This window comes from Microcaecilia unicolor, chromosome 1 (assembly GCF_901765095.1).
Source record: "Microcaecilia unicolor chromosome 1, aMicUni1.1, whole genome shotgun sequence".
Taxonomy (NCBI): Eukaryota; Metazoa; Chordata; class Amphibia; order Gymnophiona; family Siphonopidae; genus Microcaecilia; species Microcaecilia unicolor.
In genome coordinates this window covers 546,092,583-546,117,209 of record NC_044031.1, presented here as the reverse complement: position 1 = coordinate 546,117,209, position 24,627 = coordinate 546,092,583, and the positions used below count along the sequence as shown (strand labels likewise).

At 43.2% G+C, this 24,627-nt stretch overlaps 1 protein-coding gene across 1 annotated transcript in view; it reads right to left on the bottom strand.

The window, feature by feature from the left end:
* Window positions 1-6,103: 6,103 nt before the first annotated feature.
* The window catches only part of MTDH (metadherin), a 128,167-nt gene continuing 109,643 nt past the window's right edge, over window positions 6,104-24,627 (bottom strand). Inside the window, exons 11-12 of the mRNA XM_030189776.1 lie at window positions 15,637-15,793; window positions 6,104-7,601 (exon numbers count right to left, since the gene is read on the bottom strand). Coding sequence (XP_030045636.1) covers window positions 7,531-7,601; window positions 15,637-15,793 — 228 coding nt within the window. The 3' untranslated portion in view covers window positions 6,104-7,530. The remainder of the gene's footprint in view (window positions 7,602-15,636; window positions 15,794-24,627) is intronic.

Genomic DNA, 24,627 nt, shown 5'->3' with positions numbered 1-24,627 from the left:
GGCTTGGTGCCACTCACTGAAGGTACGCAGAAGCGGAAACCTTGTTTCCCAGACACTAGCACCTCCATCAAAGAGGAGGAGTGCTCCTCCCAGTGCTGGCGCTTCTTGGGTACTGGTAATGCCAATGCCCCAGCACTCCTGGCATCAAGCGTTGATGAATACTGTTGCTTGTGCTTCCCCCAACATTGATCATCACGGTCCTTCAGTGATGACAAGGACAATGAACCCATATGTATCCTTGGTGTCAGGTCTGATGCTAACCCATCCCAGGGGCCAACTATCAGTGCCCGATGCCAAGGGAGGTGGAGAGCTCATCGAGGCTGGTATACTCCCAGTGATAGCTGATGTCTGGGCAGCCATCACGGTTGATGCTTCCGGTGCCAATATCAATGGATTGGCCTTCAAGGAGTCAAAAAGTCTCTCCTGCTGGATGACGTACTCTCTGTATCCTCAACTACATTTTCAAACAGAGAACAGGAGTTAGGATCATGGTTAGGCCCAAAGGCACCTGAAGCACCAAATGTGTGGGTCCATCACCAAGATCACCCGATTATATTGGGTGCTCCTCTTGAAACCACTGGAAGTCTTCTTGGACATTAAGAATCACAGCCAAATTCCTCAGTTTTGGACTACAAAAAGGGGCAGAGCACAAACCATGATTGACGCTCAAGCCCAAGCAGGCCTACAGAGCTACAAAAAAAAAAAAAATTGACGGGCTGAAAACACTAAGAGGGAAAATAATAAATGAGAGAAAAATAAAGAAGTGAGGGAAAACATATCCACACAGGAAGGCACTACAAAAACAGAAGAAAAAAAAAGTGCTGAGCGGATACTGCAGAAAAATGAAGACTGAAGGACCTGCACCCCACCTCTGCACAGTGGAACACCATTAGAATTTTCTTCAGACATCTATATGCTGCTAGCCAGTGTCCGCACCGGACTCCACAGATGTCATCCACATGCGAGTATACAACTAGGCCTGCTTGTCCTCAGAATTCTTTTATCAAAATGTCTTTTCTTTCTTCCCTCTTCTCTCAATTTGTTTTCTGCTTCTTCAGTCATTAGTCTTTATCCCTCATTTTTCCCTTCTCAGTCCTGTCTCCCTCTTTTCACCTCTTACCTACCTACTAGCTTTCAATCTTCCACTTTCACCCCTTTTCCAATCCTTCCATTGCCCAGTGTCATTCCTTTCCCAGCTTCTCGTTTCACTCACTCCCTAGTTCCCCCATTTCCACCCTCTGTACTCACTACTTCCAAAGTCCTCATCTACCTTCAATTTTATCTAATTTTCTCACATCCCATCAACTTCCCTGTAACTCAACCCTTCCCAACACCTAGACCCTTTCTTCTCTTACCTAGAGAATGACAAGGGGACAGGGACCCGCGGTAACCACAGGGACAGGGACAGAGCCCATGAGGACAGTGACAAACTTTGTCCTTGTGTCACTTTCTATTTTGAAGCCCATTAATGAACTAGACTGTTATTTTTGTTTGATGCAAATGACAATATTTTTATTTTTTGGAAAAACAAGCAAACATGCTAGCCACAGCTAGCAAAATTTGCACAGGGGATCCTGTACATCCTACTACCAGCTCATCTTCTACTGGAGGAGGGTCTGTGGAAGCAAAGAGAGCTAGACTGAATTCTGAGATTGTTAATGACTATCATCCACAAATTAAAAAAAAATCATAACAGTGCTCAATAGGGCATATCTCTCCCCTCTAGGGCATACAGAATGGGTTGTATTTTGTACCCCTAGACATTTTAACAGGGTGGATTAGGATTCCTTGGGGTAGCAGAAGTCAACTATTGTTGGGGTTGGGAGGGTAAGTGGTGGTGGTGGTAGGGTTTATTATAGTTGCTCATTGTATTTATTGTTTTCTATTTATAATTTATATACGACAGTTGCACAGCACATTGTTCCTTTTTATACTTTAATAAAAAGATTTAAATATAAAATCAGTAGTAAAAAAAGGCCCGTTTCGGTATGAAATGAAACGGGCGCTAGCAAGGTTATCCTTCCCTCCCTCCCTCTGTCCTCTCCAAGTCCCTCGGCCCCCTTTCTTCCCTTCTGATTTCGCAAATTATTATATTAGATGACTAGTCTAACTCTGAAAAGTTATTCCAATATTATACTTCCTGTGTACATCCATATGCTGCCTGCAGAAGCTGGCATGTTTTGAAAATATAAGTGAGATTAATAAAAAATGCTAGCAATAAAAAAAGGTCGTCAATGTAGGTTCGTTTGCTTTGTTTTAAGTGCACAAAGATGACGGCTGCGCAGGGAATGGAAACAGAAATTAACTTAATTAGTTTCAACATGTTGAGGTCACTTCGTCTCCTATTTTCTCACACCTCCTTGGCTCTGGTTCATGCATGCTGTCTCCTCTTCTCAGTCTAACCTCCTTGGTAGCACTACAGCTCAGAGGGCAACTGCGCCATTGATGGGATCACCCCAGAAACCTCAACCCTTCCTCACCTTACTTCCAAGTTACAAAACGTAAACAGCTCCTCCTACTTGGGAACACGCCCCGCCTCTTACCTTTTTATTCTGTCCAATGGGAGACTGTAGACATGCTCGGGAGAGAAGTGGAGGGTTAAGGGAAGTGGGTGGGCCGGGCGAGTGCAAGGAGGTTCTCAACCTAAACTCCTTGAGCCAGAGGTACACCCCTCCTTTCCTAACCCTGCTAACGTAATTGGTTGCACAACTTTCTGTGGGTGGAGAGAAGTGGATGAACCCCTTCTTTCTGCGGAGCCGATTGGTCTGATATTGTGAATAGAAAGTGGGCAGGTCTTTCATATGTTTCTACTCTGCAGAAGAACCAGGCGCGAGAAGTTTTAGTGTGGATGGCTTTAAAGAGGACGGTGCTGCTGCTGTTGCTTTTTGTGGTCGGAAGTCCCTTCGGGGGCTGGTGGTGGGTGCTGCAGTGTCTGTTCCTTGCAGGTAACGCCGGTTTCCGACACTGTATAGGTAGACGTTAGCTCTTAAACCAGAGATGCGAAAACTGTCCGGAGCATCACAGAAACTTGTCACTGCATGAAGAATCGAAGACGACCCTTCGCTTATGGGCAAAGAAATGTGGACGTATAGAATTCACTTTCTTTACGTTTATCTAAGGCACCCAGTATTGTAGTTTAAGTAATCTATCTTGCTCCTCCATGGCTCCACCCTCGATGTCATGATGTTGTACGCGAGGGCAGGGCAGTCATTGGTCCACTGCGATCTACACCATGACGGAAGTTGGAGTTGGAAAATGTTGCCTCATTAGAACGTTGGGGTTGCGAATTATGTCCAGAAGGGGCGTGGCTGAGGGCATGTCTACTGAGTGAGGGTGAGTGGTGGTGGTGACAGCCTAGGAGGGTGAGTGGTCCTGGCAGCCTACCCTAGGAACAGTAGATTCAGTGCTTCACTGAACGTTGGATGTGAGAATTATTTATATAGATAAGTGTTCAAGGCTTCTGCAGATAAAAACAGAGCCCACAGGGATGGAGATGGGATAAAATGTTATCCCCATGTCATTCTCTACTCTTACCCTCTACCTAGTTTCCCATTTCTGCATTCTTTCTTCCCTTCCAGTCTAGCCTCTTTATACTGCTTCTCAACCTCCATCTTTCACATAATGGGGTCACTATTGCAATGGGTTTAACTGTGCAGGGGAGGCTCCTGCTCAGTTAGACCCACTGAGCTGCTGATATTTGGCAGCACTTTACCAGGTAGTGCCTCTGAATATTGGCTCTAACTGGCTATTACCGAACCAGCTAGATTAGATGTGATCTGGTGGCAGTCTGGGTAGAGCCCTAACTTAGCCAATTAGCTGTCCTAACTTCATCCACAAAGTTAACTGAGCACTGGTCTGAATATTGGCCAGTGCCCAGTTAACTTCCAAGTGACTGCAGATACCTGGATATTCAATGCCAGAAGCTGCACATGCTCCAGCCTTGACTATCCAGAGTTAATTTTGGGCCCTATATTGCTACCCTTTCGCTCCAGACATTCTTTCCCTTTCATGCTCTCCTTCCAATTACAGGTTCTTTCCCCATCTCACAATGCCACTACAGGCTCTTCCTTCCTACCGCTACATGTTTCTCTCCCACTATAGCCTAGCCTCTTCCTTCTCACTCCCCCAGCATCAACACACTTCTTCCATTCCCAGCATCAGTCCTCTTGTTTCAAATACAGCATTTGCCAGTGTCAGCCCCATCTCCTTCTTCCAGCATGACTCATTGTCTCCCTCTCCTACCTCACTCAGCATCTCACCATCATCTCCACCCCTCCCCCAACACAGCCCAGCCTTTCTTTTCTCTTCCCTTTCCATCCAGAATTTCCCTTTCTCATCTCCCCCTTTCCATCTAGCCAGAATCTTACCCCTCACTCCCCTCTATGGTCCAATAGCTTCCCCCCCCCCCCCCCCCCCCCGTGGTTCAACATTTCTCCTCTCGCCCCTCCATTAAGCATTTCTCTCTTCACTTCTCCTCTCCCACCCCCTCAGACATCCAAGCACCTACCTCTTCTTCCTTGTCACAGCTCCTTCACAGTGCTAAGCAGCCTGCAGTAGCAGTAAGAAGACCAGAAATATGTGCTGCCAAACCTTCACAGGCATGTGCTGTTGGAGGCTGTTTCCTGACCCTTAGATGCACATTTCCTGCTGACTTGGAGACTGACACACAGAGTCTCTAATAGCACATGGCTGTGACGTGTCTACCAAACCAGAAAACAAAGAACCATCCTTCCCCCACCGCAGAAAAAAAAAACAAAAACAAAACGAAACAGCAGAGGATGACCAGAAAGTGAATTGGAGAGCAAGGTGTCACTGTAAATCTTTTGTTGGTTGGCAAAACAAGGCTCAACATGACTCGTGTTTCAGCACCTTGGAGTCTTTGCCCAACTAGCTGAAATGAATAAGAGAGAGCACCGCTGAGTGAAACTAGCCAATATGCTAGGATTGGTGCAAATGGTTTGTCAGCAGTATGCCAGTGGTTTTGACAAGTGATTGTGCATATGGTACTGACACACCAATCATTCAAAGTTTGTTTTTGGCAGTTAATTATGTGTAAGTGGCACCAATCCTAGCATACTGGATTGTTTCACCCAACAGCACTATCCCTTATGTGTTTTAGCTGGTTGGGCAGACTTCAGATGAAGGGCTAAGTGCTAAAACACAAGTCATGTTGAGTCTTGTTTTGCCAACCAATAAAAGATTTACAGCAACACCTTGATCTCCAATTCACTTTGTGGTCATACCTTCACCACTTCTACTGGTGCTCTTGCTGCTGCTGAAAGGAGCTGTGCTGAGGAAGGTTTGAAGGGAGGTGTAGGAGTGAAAGGGAGGAAGACAAGCTGCTGCAGCAGGGAATGAGGCACCTTGTTCTGCTCCTTTTCCATCAAACTACACCACTTGTTGAAACTGGCGTGGCAAGTCATTTTTTTGAAGTGGCTGTTGCCACCCTATAGCAATACCTATGCTTGAGCAGTAGTAAATATTTGGGTATAAGTCTAAGTATTACATGGTAGGTGGCCTGAAGTTGATTTATGCTTTCAAACCTAACCACCTTACCTGCCAAATATAAACCCCAACCCCCACAGGTAAAAAATAAAAACAAAACAAACAAAAAAATAAAAAAAAACACCCCACACAAAAGATCTTTATTTCTTCCTCATACTTTAAAATAAAAATGAAATTGTAAATCCTTGCCACTAACCTCCACTGGGGAAAAAAAACCCCAAAACATTATCCATTTACTTGATTTATTTTAACAAATCAACTTAGAAATGTTATTGAATTAAACAACTTCTGAACATGTAAACATACTTGCCATGTTCCTGAAACAGGTGTTAACACACCTGTACAAAAATTAGTACTCATTAGGAAAGCTGTCCATTAATAAGGCTGGTCTTCAATACCACTCGTCACTTCTCTTCAGCTTTTCTATCTTTGCAAGTCAACACTACCCAAAACCTTAGTCAAGTAACTTAAGAAAATATTGGATGGTTGATCAGTACAGTACCATTGGTTACAGCTGTTTCTTTCTTCAAACAGTGAAGCCAGTCACATCAAATAAACCATGGCTTTTTGTATACACATAATTCACCAAAAAGTGATGTTAATTCATGGTCCATTTTAAAAGCACATACATTTGGTAAAGGCTATTTACAATGTACATGGCATGGCATGCACTACTTATAGATACAAAGTTACCTGCCAGTTTGATACAATATAATTACACAGTGCCATAAAATGGTGCCCACTCATAAACACCATTCTAATTTGATTAATACAGTTTCAAGGTGGAAATGCTTTTTATTTTACTACAAGTGCAATACCTGCAGGATTTGTTTTAAATTTTAATTTATAAAAACACAAAACTACAGATACATACTACAGGTTAAGGCAGTACAAAAAATAGTCCTGATAACTAGTGATTTTGACAATGTCAATTAAAGCTCTCTGAAAATATCTGTCCCCCTCTTTCCCTTTACATCACCAAATGCTCCAGGTTTAGAACAGTTAAGTCTATAAATAAAGACAACACTTTCAGATTTTATACTTTATTAACCCAACTGTAGCAATCAAGGGAAATGAATCATCAACTGGTGATAAACTTCACTATTAAAAATGGTTAGATGGAAGGGGAACTTATGGCTATTACACAGTCAGTTTTTGTTTTTTCTAATTACAAGTGAAAATCCAATCTGAGCCCAGGAGAAAATAAAGATCAGAGACAAAGTGCTCCCAAATTCCCAGAACATTTAAGCACATGGTCATAGTCACAGAATATAATTTTAAAAATTATTCAATTGATATCTTGAAAAATTCAAGTGTTATAAGACAGTCAAAACTAATGACCCACACCCACACTTCTCAACACTCATTCAGTGCCTGTTAATCAAAAGCTTGTTCACTTCTACTGAAGCATGGAGGCCTCACATTACTAAGGTTTCTTTTTATTGAACTGTATTTGCACTTGTGCTGTCCTTACCAGGCAGCATACCGCTAACCAGCTCGAGTAAGATATGGCAGATTTAATCAAAGCACTTTCATATAAGCATAAAACAGATGCAAATAGACATTTTGCAATTTCTGCATAATTCAGCAAAGAGATGCAAGGAATACTAATTCACAAAAACCCCTTTTGCTTTGATCCACCATCCTCCCCCCCCCCCCCCCCCAAGATACAGACCATACAGGGCACACTTTGTAAACAGGGTACTGTGTTATAAAGCCAAGTTTTCTTTCGTATTTTAATTACATCAAAAAACTTTCTTCCCATTAAGTTCAAAAAAAAAAAAAAAATCCACGGTCTCTTCAAAGTGTCTTCCAGCACTGTAGTATGCTCTGCAGATTTCATTTCACAAACTTACTTTCCATGGTTTCTTTTCAAACGATGGTTGTGTCCACAGCAGTTACATTTTTAAAAATCATTGAACTTTTATATAAAATTCTGTACATGTTCACAAATTATTGCATAAACAGCATAATCTTCAAGATAGCATTTGAACACCTCATGTCCAGCTTAGGGCAAATAAAAATTCACGTTTCCCTTCTAGCTTTTTTCTTCTTCTTAATTTGTTTAGGAGATTCCCAGCTTTCTTCAGACTTAACTATAAACATGATTAAAAAAAAAGAAAGAAAGAAAGAAAGAAAGAAAGAAAGAAAACAAGATTACGCACTTTTGACTACAAAAAAAAAAAAAAAAAAAGAAGGAAGAAAAGTATTGCTACATACGGTCTATTAATCCCTCCCAAAGAAATCTTTATTTCACTAGGATTTAATTTTATTATTTATTTATTTTTTGTTAAGGATTTTCCACAACCACCAACAACCTGTCAATTTCCCAAATGCATCTGTCACCCAAAGGGCAGTACAGTCTGGCTATGCAGCACTTCCTGTCAAAAGGACAACATGCACCAACACCACCTCACCAGAAATACCAGCTTCTCTTTTAACTGGTATGGCTGTAATGCCCATGTAGACTCATACACAGAGGACATTGATGAGGAAAGAATTAAAGCAGCAGCACAAGTTAAATTTTTCCAAACATCAACTGTGTTATTGATAACCACTTGGTTTCATTTTATCCCTCCTGTTTTGAGCTAGCATATTTATGTTTCCACACTTTCTGGAATAAAAGATGTGTATCCTTTTGAGTACGTTATTTTAAATCCTTGTCCATTTCCTGGAGTTTAATACTATTGATAGTTATACATGTTAGTATAGTGCCTGTATAAATTTTGATAAAGATTGGCATTTGATCAAATGCATGACAAAAATGAAATTAATGCACTAACAGTTCCATTAATCTGCAGAAAAGAGCATTTTGGCATAAATGGATAATAGGTTTGGCTAAGCTTGGAAGGGGTGGTGGGAGGCGGAGCAACAAAACACTGCCCACAGCCCGAAGGGGTGTGCGAAGAGGTCAAATGAGGTCTAGAGAACAGTCTTGAAATTAGTTATCTATTCTAGACAGACTGAAGACAGTTAATAGGATATTTATTGGTAATATAACTGTACTATTGTAATTTTAGCCATGTTAGTAGCAGATAACACTTTATCGACTAAGTTAGCAACAAACGTAGCTGTCCGTGTGGTTTAGGAAGGAGATGCGAAGGTTTCATTGATCAGTGAAAGGAGTGCAAGAGCCAAAAAAAAAAAGGTTAAGAACCCCTGCTTTAAACCTAATGAGCTTTAAGGACTGGTTATAACACCTCGAGCTTTGGCATTAATTCATGAAGCTGCTGCTTTGACTGCAACAGAAGTGCTTCATACATTCCTCTTTTTCATGAGCTGCTCTTTGGAGGCTGCAATCGACAAAGGCAGGGGCATCGCAGTCTGAGTGGCCATGTCCTCCTCAGTCACAGAGGATGTGTGGATCCTCTCGTCAGGGTGCTTCGTGGACACCAATGATCTCAGTGACTCGCTATGAACAGGCTTAATTTCAGTGTGCCCTAGTCTCCATCTGACGTCTGGCATCCTCATCCCTCAGCACCGAAGAGGACAAAGATGAATCCTCTTATCCCTACTCTTTCTCAGGATGGGATTGCACAATGGCCAAGCAAGATGACCTCTATCAACACTATTTATTTATTTATGCTATGCGGCTATTGCTATATCCTGTAGTGCATATCTGCTATGCTGATACTAGAGCCTCTGCCTTCTCCGTTGCTGGAATGCTCTTCCTGGACAAATTCGTGTATGCCGAAATGTGGCACATTTTAAAAAACTGTTGAAAACATAGCTTTTTGTGGATGTATTTAGATATTTAAAAAAAATTCATAACAGGTGGCTCCTAAGTGAAGAGCAGTACTATTTATTGAGCCTGTGTTTATTTTGTGAGATTTTAACTTATGTATGTTTATATGTATGGGGTTTTTTGTAAACTTAGGAGTTAAGCGGTGTACAAATTTTTAAAATAAATAAAATTTAGAATTTATTATACTGCTCGATCTGACCCAACAGAGCTAAGCTGTTTACAGACTAAAACATAAAAGAGAAAGGAACTTCATTCAGACCAACTAGAAGAATACAACTTAAAACAAAACAATTAAGCAGAATAAGTTGCACCACACAGATATTCCCTGCACAAGCTAAGAAGAATACATTCCTTAAAATGAGCAAAATCCAATTTAACCTGTTTAGTTGAGAGCCAATGTTTTTGGAGCAAAGGAGTCATGATTAGACCGTTGAGCATAACAAAGACGATGTATGGCCATGTTATGCAAAGTTTTATTTATTGTAATCTTTTCATAATGGATTTAGAAATACCTGTGTATACAACATTATAATAATCAATGCATGACAAAAGAAGCAAAATTATTTAAGAACGGAATCATGATCAAAATAACTACGAATCGCACAAAGTTGTCCAAGGATGAAGAACCCAGTTTTACATAACAAAGCCACTTGTAATAAATGAAAGTTGATAATCCAAAATGATTCCAAGGTAAGGAAATGAATTAACTGGAGTGATATAAGTACCGAACAAGTACAGGCGAGAAGTTGGTTGGGACTGATGGCCAGTAAATCTGGGTTTAAAACCCAAAGATGTCAATGTATACCCAGTGTTCGATGCAGCTCTGGCAGCCATGGAAACTGATGCATCTGATGTCAACGGACCAGACTTATTAGTGCTAAAAATTTGTTTATGCTGCTTCTCACAACTATAAATAAGTCTCTGACATCTGTGAATACAGAAGACAAAAGGGATCATGATTAGGTCCCAGACACTGCAGGCACTAAGGACGTGCTGGCATTATGGATATGCTCCCGTGAACACTTCTTAAAGCTATTGGGAACTTTTATCTGGGATATGTCAAGAAAAATAGTCGCAACAAAATTAACTGACTTCATGATGAAGAGTACCCAACTAGGTGCCCTTGAACTACCGAGGCCAAGGAGGGACAGCACAAAACGAAGGGAAATGTAGAAATGCCAAAAAAACTAACTAAAGTGGCTATCAGGAAAAAAAAGGCTATACAATAGAAATGGAATTTATTGAGTACTAGAAAATGCCACCATAGATCAAACAGAGTGCAACTGTTATGCTCCACGAAAAAAGGGCCAAAGCTATGACAGAAGAGTCTCCATGCAGAAGTGCAACACTCAGACTTGTTCACCCTCTGAGATCCAGAACCGAGCAAAGAGTCTTCTTTCTTTGGGACAACAAAATACATGGAATATCAACCCGTGCCCCTCTCTGCCGGAGGAACAGGCTGAATGGCCCCTAGTTGCCTTAAGGAGGCTAAGTTAGTTAAGCACTTCCCAACTCTTTGCAGAGCTGCAAGGGGACAGCATGAAAAGACCTGCGAGTGGCTTTGAAAATTCTAGCTTGTAGCTATGGAGAATGATATCTAGGACCCATCGATCTGCAGTAATGGTGGTCCACTCCTTGTGAAAGCCAGAAAGACGCTCACCTATGTCTACATACGAGTGAACTTCGACCTAGTCAATGCAAGGGCTGCGAAGAGGGAGAGGAGGAAGCAGAAAAGGGCTTCTTGCCTCCTCAAAAGGAAGACCAAGTATGAGGAAAGGAGGTTTTTGAGTGGAAGAATTAGCCTTCCCTGGTCTATACCTCTGCGCTTCTTGAAAATGATACTTAGCCGCCCAGAGATGAGGCTTAGGCTTGTCCTCAGGTAGCCGCTGGATCTTGGAATCTCCCAGGTCTTTAACAATCTTCTCCAAATCCGCATCAAAGAGTAGTTTCCCCTGAAAGAGAACCTCACCAGATGAGATTTGGATGCCACATCAAATGTCACAATGCCTCAACCATAGCCAGCATCGTGTCAAAACGGCCAAGGCCATACCCTTAGCTGATGCTCGGAGAATATCATAGAGTGTTTGACAAATAGGACAACCTTACCTCTAGGCTAGGGAGAAAGTCTGGAGGAGAGTCCAACGTGGACAGTTGTTGAATCCATGTTAAAGCAGCCCTGGCTACAAAAGAAGAAACTGCTGCCTGAGAATGTAACACAGCTAGTTGAAAGGCAAACGTCAAGGAAGCCTCAAGCATGTGGTCCTGCATATCCTTTAATGCAGTGCTGCCTTCAACAGGGATAGTATGTTTAGTAACCGCCGTAATAAGGGCATCCACCTTAGGCAGAGGAAACTGCTCTAAATTAGACAGCAGAAGTGGATATAATCTGGACAAAGTGCGAGCCACCTGGAGGTTAGAATCAGGGGTCTCCCACTGAGTTGCAATAAACTCCTGTATAGCCTCATGAATATGAAAAGATACAGGAGATCTCTTAGAATCTGACATAACAGATGGAGAAGGACGAGAAGCAGGGGAAGAAATGTAAACCCTTTAGTGTCCAATGCTCCCATCAATCTGTTCCCATATGGCTTATTACAGGAACATTGGACACTAAAGGGTTAAAGCCTCCATAGATTTTGTGATCAACAGAGGCAAGCTTCCATAGATTTTGTGATCAACAAGAGGCAAAATCCATTCTCACAACCTACTTACAGTACAATCATCACCCCTGTCTACGTCTGAAATGTCCAAGTCAGGGCCATCAGCTGAACTAGGACAGTCAGAATACACAGATAAAACCTCCTCCGAGTCCTGAGGAGGAATATTCTTCAAATCCTGTGAAATGGAAAGTTTTCGTTTCTTAGGAAACTGTTCCTCAAAAGCAACATGAGGGGAAGAAGGAGAGGCAGCATGAACTAAGAACAAATTCAGGTGAAAATGGAAAGACAGAGACTTCTACCCCCGCAAAACCAACATCCCAGGACACGGTAGTGGGCGAGGCTAAAGCCTTGCGGAGCGCAGGAGCCATTGGTGCCGAGCCCACCAAACCTGCCATCACAGCAGGGCTGGACTGAACTCCGAGAGGTGGAGTACTGATGGCCAAAGTAGGCAAAAGCAGCATGTCCACAGAAGTAAAGCAAAGCGTGCCGGAACCGGTAGTGAGAGTTTATCCCTGCAGTGCGCACAAGACTTAATAGGCTCAGACAGAAAGAATAATAAATATACTCACAGAAAACAGCTAGTCTTGTGACCTCCAAGGCACTGAAGCCCCACAATCTTCCCACAGCACAAGCACTCTCAAAAAGAACCGTAGTGGAGGCTTTTTATATTTTTTTTATAGAGGCAGGAGAAAAAAAAGAGAAGGGAAGACAGAGATAAAGAGGTAGAAAGTGGCACCGGGGGAACAGGGAGGGACCTAGACCACTAGGTTTACACCTGAGGCACAGGATATTCTCAACCACACACTCACTCAACTGAACCTACAAGCAGGACAGGAGGCCACTATTCCGCCTGCTGGAAATAGAGAATGCTGGCTTGGTTGCTAAGCGCAGGAGCTTATAAGGCACAACTCATTAGAGATCTCTATCTGCACCTGCTGACAGATGGTCAAAACCCATTTGTCTGGACCGATCCTTGGGATGTAATGGAAATATGGGACTTATAAGACCCAATGGGGAAGACAAGGACTGAACAGAATACTTTTTTTTTTTTTGGGGGGGGGGGGGGGGGTGGAGGTTAGGGAGTAGTTCTATTTGAATTAATTTGACAGGTATTGAACATGTCAAAACATCCCAACTGCATGACGTTGGTATATTGGACAAAATTTGAAGTATAGACATTGCTCAGCTCAGGGTTTTTGAGAACATCCATCCTCAGTAGGATTTTGTTGCCTACACTGTGTATGCAACCTTTGGTACAGTTCTAGAGCTTAAAGAAACATGACAAGTTAAATGGCCTATTAATGTAATGTGGTTACTCTAGGCCCCTGATGGCGAACCTATGACACGCGTGTCAGCACTGACACGCGTAGCCATTTTCGATGACACGCGGCGGCGCCGCAGTGTGGTCCGCCTTCCCTCCTCGCTCCCGGAAACTAACCTTAAAGCCTCCTTTCACGTTGCAGCAAGCAGCAGTAGGGCAGGCCACTCCTTCCGTCTGTGTCCCGCCCTCGCCTGACGTAACGTCCGCGAGGGCGGAGCACAGAAGGAAGGAGGAGAGGTCTGCCCTGCTGCTGTTTGCTGCGACGTGAAAGGAGGCTTTAAGGTTAGTTCTGGGCCCGGTAGCGGGTGGAGGGGGGCCCAGCGACCTCGGGTGGGCAGCGATGTCGGGTAGAGGGGGCCCGGGGGCGGTCCTAGTAGCAGTGATTTTTCTCGAAGTCACACACCACCCGAGTTATGCTCGTTTTTTTGGCGAATTTTGACACACCAAGCTCAAAAGGTTGCCCATCACTGCTCTAGGCTTACCTTGCAGAAAGAGATAAGTGGAAAATGCATGCAGAAAAGAATTCTTTCCAACCCTTCCGCAAGTAAATACATATAATGTGCTTGTATGTTTCTGTGCATGTTTGTATTAGGTATACACTTGTGTGTGATCAAAAGAGGGAAAGTTTTTGAGATGTGTAATTTTTTAACACTACGATATAGTGAATCAGTGTATGTATATCACAGCCGTTGGAAACGCCTCTCCTGTAAACATGTATACAGGGTGGAAGAGAAATGAACCCCCTTTCCAAAAAAAATGCCCCAGCACATACAAAAACTATTTGTATAGCAAAAGAACTCCCCTCCTCCGTCTTCTAGTGCTTTGCTCTTGATGCCTTGCAACTGGTTTGATCCTAACCACAGCCTCTACTGCTAGTTATAGCGCAAGCAGCCAGGGCAGGCTCACTCATACAGTAAGGAGGGACTAGAGAACTATAGATTTTAAACTCAGAAAAAGTGTCCAAACATATCCATCCTTCTACCTTCTAGTCATCAATGTAGAATTCTGCTAACTTCTGAAAAAAGCGAGTCAGAGAGTTGGAAATCGTAACCTCCTGAGCTCTAAACCAAGGCCGCTGAGACACACATCCGGGCCTGGGGCAAGACCGCCCCCCCCCCATCCGCTCCCTTACCTTCTGTGTCTGCCTGCTCCTGTGTGCCAGGACCCGGATGACTGCATTAACGCGATATCCTGAGTCACCCGGGTTATGGTATTAATGCAGTCATCCGGATCCTGGATGGAATGCAGGAGAGAGAACCAGAAGAAGCTTGCCGGTGCCGGACCACCCACCTTTGGAGGCTGGGCCCAGAGAATTTTGTCGTCGCCCCCCCCCCGCGGCAGTTCTGTTCTAACCACATCTCACAGGTGCCCCCCCCCCCACAAAAAAACAAACAAACCATGTGAACACAAAGTATATGCAAAGTTTACCAATGGCTTAATCTGGCCATGTCCGCAGCACGTTGAGGTAGTTACTTGGGGGGGGGGGGGGGGGGGCTAGTTTTCAGAGTGAGCAGTTAGGAAGAGGTTTGTTTTTGTTTTTTAATTTTTTCCCCCATATCAAAACTTTCATCTCATTGTATTAAATTCTAGGGGACAGTTATTTTGCCCCTGGAGAGGCATTCCTAGACCCATTTTGTATAATTCTTTCCAGTTTCCACTGGGTTGGAAAGAGTAAAAACAAACTGTTAAGATGAGCATAATGCAAAAAGGTGACCAGAGAAGAAAGACAATGAAAATCCTGAGTCTTCTATTCTGCCACTACCTTTTCAGTTCAAGGCGGATTCCATTAAACAAGAAATCTGGCTAATATGTCCGAGAATTATAACAGAGAATAATTCAATTATACCCAGAGAATTACAGTGAAAACAATTAGTTTGAATCATAATCTGATAAACCAAATTTACGAAAAAGGAAAGTTTTCAAAATTTTCCTGAATCATAAATGTCTGCAAGATCTTAATAAAAGAGACAGTGTATTTGAGATTTCTGCCATTCGATATTGTATTGACCAAGAAAGGTGTTTCACCAAGTTTAATTTAGTTATTGCTGGAAAACATATTAAAAATTGGTTTGGGGAATTGTATCATATTAGGGTCAGGGAGCAATGTTGTTAAGTTTGTCATGCTGGGCTACTTAAAAACTATTTTAAGCAGCTATCTTTAGTTGCTTCAGAGGCCCAACAGTCGTAATACAATTTGGTCCAGATTCTAGACCTAAGTAGGAAAAGAAGAGTATTTACTTTTATGCAAAATTACCGTTAGGCAAAGGGTCAATGCTTTAAAATGGTTTAATTTGGAATGGGCTCTTACTTAAAACAGTGCAACACAGTACATGTAAGTTGAATATTTTATTTACTCAGATTAATAAATAGAATATCATAACATACAAAAATTTTAAATTGCTTACTCTGTGAAGATGGAGGCACACTATTTTGCTTATTAGAATGTGAAACATCTGTCTCTTGTAACATCTGTGGCACTTGTGAAGAGATCTGCTCTGGAATACTCAATACTTTTACAGATGGCTCAGTAAAGACAGCAAGGGTAGGTTCTTCCTCTTCAGGCTGTAACACAATAGAGAAATTTTCAATCACACACTGCATCAGGAGAAAGACTAACTGCGCAGCGTTTCCTGCTGGCAACATAAAAGGCAAAAAACAATTTAATGCAGCCAATTTTGTATTAATGAATAATTGAATTTCATGATGGAAAAGATTACTCCTATTGATTATGAGGTCCTCTAAGACAACATCCAAATTCCTTTTAAAAATGTTAAATGACAGCACACATCTTTGGAAGTTGTTCCACAGATTTACCATTTCGTGTGAAAGAAAAAAAAACCTTTACAAAAAATATGTACCTGACAACTTTTCCTTAGACATTACTTACTAGTAAAAAAAGGCCCGTTTCTGGAACGAATGAAACGGGTGCTAGCAAGGTTTTCCTGGGAGTGTGTATGTTTGAGAGAGAGAGCCAGAGTGAATGTGCGGGTGTGTGACAGAGTGAGACTGTCTGTGTGACAGTGTGTGTGTGAGAATGAGAGTGTGTGACAGGGCCCCCTCCCCTGTTCCCTCCCCTCCTTTTCCTCCTCCTTCCCACACTTTGGGTTCCTTAAGGCTTTCAAAAGTCTATGTACCCCCGTGGCCTTAACGCCCAGTATCCGGATACCCCACCGCTTTCCTCCTCACCCCTCCCCCAAGATGTAATACTTTCACGTCCTTCATTTTTTTAAAAAAAAGTGTCCTATCTACCCTGTGTACAAATGCCCGGCATTCAGATTGTGTTCCTCTCGTAAATTTCTTTCATTCATTCATTCAGAACTTGCCCTCCCCCCACCCCCCACCCTTGAACACTTTTGGTTCCTTCAGTCTTTTAAAACTCTCCTATGTACCCTGTGTGCTAATGGCCAGCATTGAGATTGTTTTCCTGTCCCAAATTTGCATGTCTTTCAGTCATTCACAACTCCCCCCCCCCCTTCTCCAGTTTAACACTTTCGTTTCCTTCAGTCTTTTAAAACTCTCCTATTTATTCTTTATAATTTCCTCAATATTGTGGTTTGCCTCCTATATTGTGGACTAAAGATGAATGATTTATTGTGATTTAAAATGTCATCTTATATTGTAAACCTATTTTCTTTAAGTAATACATCTTATCCTTTGATTTTATTATTTCAATGTAAGATGAGAATTATGGAATTACTTTCTTTGTTAATTTTTCTTTTCCTTTGTTAATGCATCTTTGCCAAACAAGATTTAGTCTTGTAATTATTGTAAATTGTAAAAAAATAAAATAAAAAAAACTAAATAAATAAATAAAACTCTCCTATCTACCCTGTGTCCTAATGGCCAGAATTCAGATTGCTTTCCTTTCCCAAATGTTCATGTCTTTCAGTGGTTCAGAACTCCCCCCTCCCCCCATTTAACACTTTCGGTTCCTTCAGTCTTTTAAAACTCTCCTATCAACCCTGTGTCCTAATGGCCAGCACTCAAGATTGTTTTGCTTTGCCAAATTGTCTGTCACTGATGTCACTGAGGTCAGTGCATGCCTGCCTAGCAGACCACTTCCTGCAGGCACGGTCCCAAGCACATCCTGTTGGAGGTGAGAATTATTATATAGGATTCCTCTCTACACTAGAAGGCACTTCACTATCTGTTGCCTACTTGCAAGGTACACTTTTTACACCCTTGAGATCAGACACTAACATTTGTTCTGCTGAATAGTGAAGGTGCTCTCCAAGGATAGTAGGCCAAGTATTCTCACATCTGTATAACATTATCTGACGAAGCCTGGTGCAGATGCCGACTAGCAAGATGATTGCAGAAATTTGTAGCAGCATCCCACTTCACATATGCTGGTGCTTTCCCTCCCGAAGCACGCGCATGGGTCCCTCAGTCATGTAAACAAGCTAAAGAATACACCTCCAAGGGGAGGTTATGTGAGAATACTTAGCCTGCTATTCTCGGGGAACACCTGCTATAATGAATAATTTTGCTTTTTCAGAGGACAAGCAGGCCTTCTGTATTCTCATATATGGGAATCCCTAGCTACCAGGATCACCTAAAACAAGGGAGACTTAAAATGTCAAGGTCTCAAAGCCAATTACCCTGAAGCTATTTACACAGTAGTTGTGGAGGTGCAGCCTGGAGCTGAAGTGTAGGATTCTGACACTGAACAAATTCTTTAGGACTGCCTGAACAAACCAGCAGTCACGTCAGGTATACTGCTCAAGGCAGTAATGAGACGTGAATGTGTGGACAAAAGACATCATAGCTTGGCACATTTTCTCTATGAAGGCCAACCTCAAGTGGGTTACAGATGTTACTACAGCTCTGACAATAAGAGCCTTAAGATGAGCCTCTACAGTCAGCCCAGTCTCGGCATCAGTGAAGGAAAAGCAATCTTCCAGCCAATTCAAAATCGTGCATTTGCCGATGGCTATCCATATCTGGTTTGGAACAAAAGAGGCTACAAAACCACCAGGGTGGAAGAGAACGACGATGTCCCACAAAAAATCTCAGGAACAGATAGAGGAGTGGGAACAGAACCAGGCTCTTCAAAAAACAGACCGAAGGCGTCCAATACTTAAAGTCTAATTTATTGAGAGAAGACGCTACAAGGTACTCTGTTTCAGCACTAGGGGTGCTTTCTTCAGGAGTCTGGATACTTTGTCTTGAAAGATCAGTGGACAAAGTGTACAGGATAGAGTCTCTTGTGAGCAGCGCTTTGGTCTTGATAAAGACCTTTGGTGTATAGTAGAGGATATGGCTGTTACACGCACTAGTTCGCAGGCACTCCACTGTTTGCCTTCCTTTCCTCCAAGCAGATTCCATTTACCACCAACCTCTGCTGCCTGTCGGTCAACCAGTTTCCAATCCAGTTCATCACTTTAGGTCTTAATTTCAGCCTTCTCAGCTTATTCACGAGTCTTCTGTGAGGAACTGAATCAAAGGCTTTGCTGAAATCCAAGTAGACCACATCTATCGCACGTCCTTCATCCAGTTCTTTGGTCACCCAGTCAAAGAAGTCACTCAGATTCGTTTGGCAGATTTTTATTTGGTAAACCCATGTTGCCTCGGATCCTGTAACCTGTTGGCTTCTAAAAAGTCAACTATCCTTTCCTTCAGCAGCGATTCCATTATTTTTCCTTCCACCGACATGAGGCTTACCAGCCTGTAGTTTCTCACTTCTTCCCCATCTCCGCTTTTGTGAACAGGGACCACATCAGCTCGTCTTCAATCCTGCGGAACCTTTCCTGTCTCTAAAGATCTATTATGTAAATCCTTAAGAGGTCCCGCCAGGACTTCTCCCAGTTCCTTCAGTATCCTGGGATGTATCCATCTGGCCCCATAGCTTTATCCACGTTCGGATTTTCAAGCCGTTTATAAATGCTTTCTTCCGTGAATGACACTATATCCACTCCATTCACAGATATATCCTCGGCAGTTGACTTCTTCCCTTCTTTGATAGATGGACACCATCTCTGCTCAGCAGCCCTTAGAAAAGCATCCTGTGTTCCAGGAATCCAAAATGCTCTTGACACCATTCATACAGCCATATATTCATCTCCAGAATGCGAGCTTCACTGTCTTGGCCTTTACCCTCAACAGAGAGGATCTACGAGAACACCTGTGCACCTGTCTGCTTCACCCTCTCTCCCAGAGCCATTAAGTCACTTTTGATACCTAGCAATATCATGTGTGCCAACATGGATGAACAGCATTGGATAACAGCCAACAAAAAGCACCAAGAGCCATCAAAATAGGGAAAATTCTTTAATTCATGGACCAGACAATGGGCCGTGTTTTGGTGCACAGCACATGCACCGGGGTCGTTTAAACAGACAAATGCCAAACACACACCCGATTCAAGGGTAATAACTGATGCAACGACCGGATGTTGAACCTTCTACGCACCAGGTGTGAAAACTGTATTGTCAATACCTCCACTTATATTTTAAATAATAAACTGAATATTCTATTTTATCTTGGAATTTGTACTTGTGCCTTCCACTGTGTTTGACTAGGGATTCAAGCTGATGACATATTGCACATGGAACCAGCCCCTCTCCTGTGATGGCATTTTCTGTCTGCACAGAGACAGAAGCTGTAACTGGGGTAACAACTGTTTCCCAGCCATACTGCAATTGCAGAAGTATTTGTACCTGTAGAAAAAAAAAACAGAGAAAAAGCCCTACCAAAGTCCCTTTTTCCTCAGCTGTCCTGTAGGCTAAAAGTATCAGCTGCGTTCTTTTGTGCAAGGTCTAACCATCACCTCTTCTTTCGAAATGAGGTAAAACAGCAATCCTGGAGAAAGCAAAGAAGCTCCTTAAAGAGAAAATAAAACTATTTCCTCTGTACTAAAGTAAGAAAAAAAAAATAAAGCAGTTTTCTCAGCAATATAAAATTTGAATTCAAATAAAGTTGTTCCTAAAATAAATTGTGCAAAGCACTTGTTGCAAATATATATATATATATATATATATATATATATATATATATATATATTTCAGTCTACCATATCTATCTCCTAATTAGCTGGAGAGCTTATAAAATCAAAGATGAGGTGGGAAGGAGGGAATTATATACTAAACAGAGGCTTTCTTCAACTGGTATCTGTGCTCTAAACTGATGTTATGCCAAGCTCTAAAATGCAACCTAAAACACTAACCTAGACTCTAAAACACTATTTATATAAAACCCCTAACAGACTTAGGCTACACTATTGTCTAAACTGACTTTGCTAAATAAGTAGAGTAATTTAACAAACAAACAAAAAAAAAAAAAAAGAATGAAACTGCCTATTCAACCCCAAGTTTGAATGCAATTCCAGCAGGTAAGATACATCAGGTCCTCTCTCAGCACCTCTTCAGAGCAAGGAAAAAAAAATCATACCCAGAGACAGAGCCCGATAATGGAGCTGTAAAAACTCAAGCCTTGTGGTCTGGGCAATAAGTCAGAACAAACATAAATCTTACGCCCGTGGAAAGACAGATGCTCTTTAAAAAAAGAGACAAAACAATATCTAGATCAGAGAGATTCTGAAAGGTAGCCAGCCACCAATATTACTCTACTGGTGGTTTCCTGCACTGAGTTTTCTAGGATACCTGCCAAATTACTGCCAATTGTCAAATTCATTGTATTATCCCAACTTCTTAATTGATCCAAAATGTAAGAAACCCTAGAGCACTAGATTTCAACTATAAAACCTGTATACAATATTGTTTTAGCATTTCAAAAGTAGAGATCAAATTACAATAAGGAAGACCAAAAAAACTCACATTGTTAGTTCTAAGAGTGCCCTCAGCTCTTTCCAACTTAAGGGCCTTTTTAATAAAGCACGTTAAGCAGTTAACACATGAATTAGCATGCAGTAACTTATTGGGCAAGTGTAATAACTGCTCCCAAAATGGTATGACAGCACACGCTAAGTTGCAAGTCAATGCATATTAATGTTAGGGGACGGGAACTAGGAGGGTCATGGGTGAAAATGGGTGTGGACTGTATACTGCAGTTAGAATGAGGTAACTAGCACTTGTGCAGTTATGGGTTCACTTACCACCTACCTCCTCAAGAGGTGGTGCTAGGTGTATCCGTGCTAATTGAAATCAAGTTTAAACAATTTTGTTTTTTATTGGCTTACCACGAAAAGTCACATTAATAGCAACTGTAGATATAAAACAAAGATAAACTATACAATTAACACACCACCATTTTGATAATATACTACAAACAATTCCCCCCGACCCCCCCCCCCCCCCAGCACTTCATGTGTTCATTATTTGAGAAGTGCAGGTTGTCGTGCATTGTCATGCATCCTCCCCAACTCCTTATTCTGTCCAGTTCCATAATTGTAAATTTTTAGCTTTCCAATACTTAAGTTACTCACTTGTGACAGGTGTTCCAAGGACAGCATATATTCTCACATATGGGTGACATCATCCAACAAAGCACTGGTGCGGCTACTACCCAGCGTTCTCTAGCTTTAAGAAGCTTTTGGCAGCATCCCACTAAGCAAACATGAGTGCTTTCCCACCCCGAGTGCATGTGTGGGACCAGAAAGCGAAAGCTACATACCTGTAGAAGGTATTCTTCGAGGACAGCAGGCTGATTGTTCTCACAAATGGATGACGTCCACGGCAGCCCCTCCGATCGGAGATCTTCACTAGCAGCAGCATTTGCTAGCCCTCGCGTGCGCATGCATCGTGTGCATGCACGACCGTCTTCCCGCCCGAACGCGCTCGTGTTCGTCAGTTCAGTATATAGCAAAGACATAGACAAGGGAAAAGACAACTCCAAAGGGGAGGCGGGCGGGTTGGTGAGAACAATCAGCCTGCTGTCCTCGGCGAATACCTTCTACAAGTATGTAGCTTTCGCCTTCTCCGAGGACAAGCAGGCTGCTTGTTCTCACGAATGGGGTATCCCTAGCCCCCAGGCTCACTCAAAACAACAATTGGTCAATTGGGCCTCGCAACGGCGAGGACATAACTGAGATTGACCTAAACTTATTCAACTGAGAGTGCAGCCTGGAACAAAATAAAAATGGGCCTAGGGGCGTGGAGTTGGATTCTAAACCCCAAACAGATTCTGCAGCACCGACTGCCCGAACCAACTGTCGCGTCGGGTATCCTGCTGTAGGCAGTAATGCGATGTGAATGTGTGGACAGATGACCCATGTCGCAGCCTTGCAAATCTCTTCGATAGTGGCTGACTTCAAGTGGGCCACTGACGCTGCCATGGCTCTAACACTATGAGCCGTGACATGACCCTCAAGAGTCAGCCCAGATTGGGCGTAAGCGAAGGAGATGCAATCTGCTAGCCAATTAGAGAGTGGCTGACTTCAAGTGGGCCACTGACACTGCCATGGCTCTAACACTATGAGCCGTGACATGACCCTCAAGAGTCAGCCCAGACTGGGCGTAAGTGAAGGAGATGCAATCTGCTAGCCAATTAGAGATGGTGCGTTTCCCGACAGCCACTCCCCTTCTGTTGGGATCAAAAGAAACAAACATTTGGGCGGACTGTCTGTGGGACTGTGTCCGCTCCAGATAGAAGGCCAATGCTCGTTTGCAGTCCAATGTGTGCAGCTGGCGTTCAGCAGGGCGGGTATGAGGACAGGGAAAGAATGTTGGCAAGACAACTGACTGGTTCAGATGGAACTCCGACACCACCTTCGTCAAGAACCTAGGGTGAGTACGGAGGACTACTCTGTTATGATGAAAGTTGGTATAAGGAGCATGAGCTACCAAGGCTTGAAGCTCACTGACTCTGCGAGCTGAAGCAACTGCCACCAAGAAAATGACCTTCCAGGTCAAGTACTTCAGATGGCATGAATTCAGTGGCTCGAAAGGAGGTTTCATCAGCTGGGTGAGAACGACATTGAGATCCCATGACACTGTAGGAAGTTTGATGGGGGGCTTTGTCAAAAGCAAACCTCTCATGAAGCGAACAACTAAAGGCTGTCCCGAGATCGGCTTACCTTCCACACGGTAATGGTATGCACTAATCGCAGGGTCTGTGTAGGACAAGAGCAAGAATCTAGGGCCTTGCTGTCACACCAGACGTCAAACCTCCGCCATGGAAAGAAGTAACTCTTTTTATTGGAATCTTTCCTGGAAGTAAGACCCGGGAGACACCCTCGGAGAGACCCAAGGAGGCAAAATCTACGCTCTCAACATCCAGGCCGTGAGAGCCAGAGACCGGAGGTTGGGATGCAGAAGTGCCCCCTCGTTCTGAGTAATGAGGATCAGAAAACACTCCAATCTCCACGGTTCTTCGGAGGACAACTCCAGAAGAAGAGGGAACCAGATCTGACGCGGCCAGAAAGGAGCGATCAGAATCATCGTGCCTCGGTCTTGCCTGAGTTTCAGCAAAGTCTTCCCCACCAAAGGTATGGGAGGATAAGCATACAGGAGGCCTTCCCCCCAATCCAGGAGAAAGACATCCAATGCTAGTCTGCCATGGGCCTGAAGTCTGGAACAGAACTGAAAGACCTTGTGGTTGGCTCAGGTAGCAAAGAGATCCACCAAGGGGGTGCCCCTCGCTTGGAAGATCTCGTGTACCACTTTGGAATTGAGCGACCACTCGTGAGGTTGCATGATCCTGCTCAACCTGTCAGCCAGAGTGTTGTTTACGCCTGCCAGATATGTGGCCTGAAGACACATGCCGTATTGGTGAGACCAAAGCCACATTCTGACAGCCTCCTGACTCAGGGGGCGAGATCTGGTGCCCCCCTGCTTGTTGATGTAATACATGGCAACCTGGTTGACTGTCTGAATTTGAATAATTTGGTGGGACAACCGATCCCTGAAAGCCCTTAGAGCGTTCTAGACCGCTCGTAACTCGAGGAGATTGATCTGTAGACCTTGTTCCTGGATAGACCAACTTCCTTGGGTGTGAAGTCCATCGACATGAGCTCCCCCATCCCAGGAGGGACGCACCCATCATCAGCACTTTTTGCAGCTGAGGAATTTGGAAGGGACGTCCCAGAGTCAAATTGGATCAAACTGTCCACCACTGCAGGGATTGAAGAAAACTGGTGGGCAGCTGGACTACATCCTCTAGATCCCCAGCAGCTCGGTACCACTGGGAAGCTAGGGTCCATTGAGCTGATCTCATGTGAAGACGGGCCATGGGAGTCACATGAACTGTGAAGGCCATGTGGCCGAGCAATCTCAACATCTGCCGAGCTGTGATCTGCTGAGACGCCCGCACCCAGGAAACGAGGAACAGAAGATTGTCGGCCCTCGGGTCCAGAAGGTAGGCACGAGCTGTCTGAGAATCCAGCAGAGCTCCTATGAATTTGAGTTTTTGAACTGGAAGAAGTTGGGACTTTGGATAATTTATCGCAAACCCTAGTAGCTCCAGATGTCGAATAGTCATCTGCATGGACTGTAGAGCTC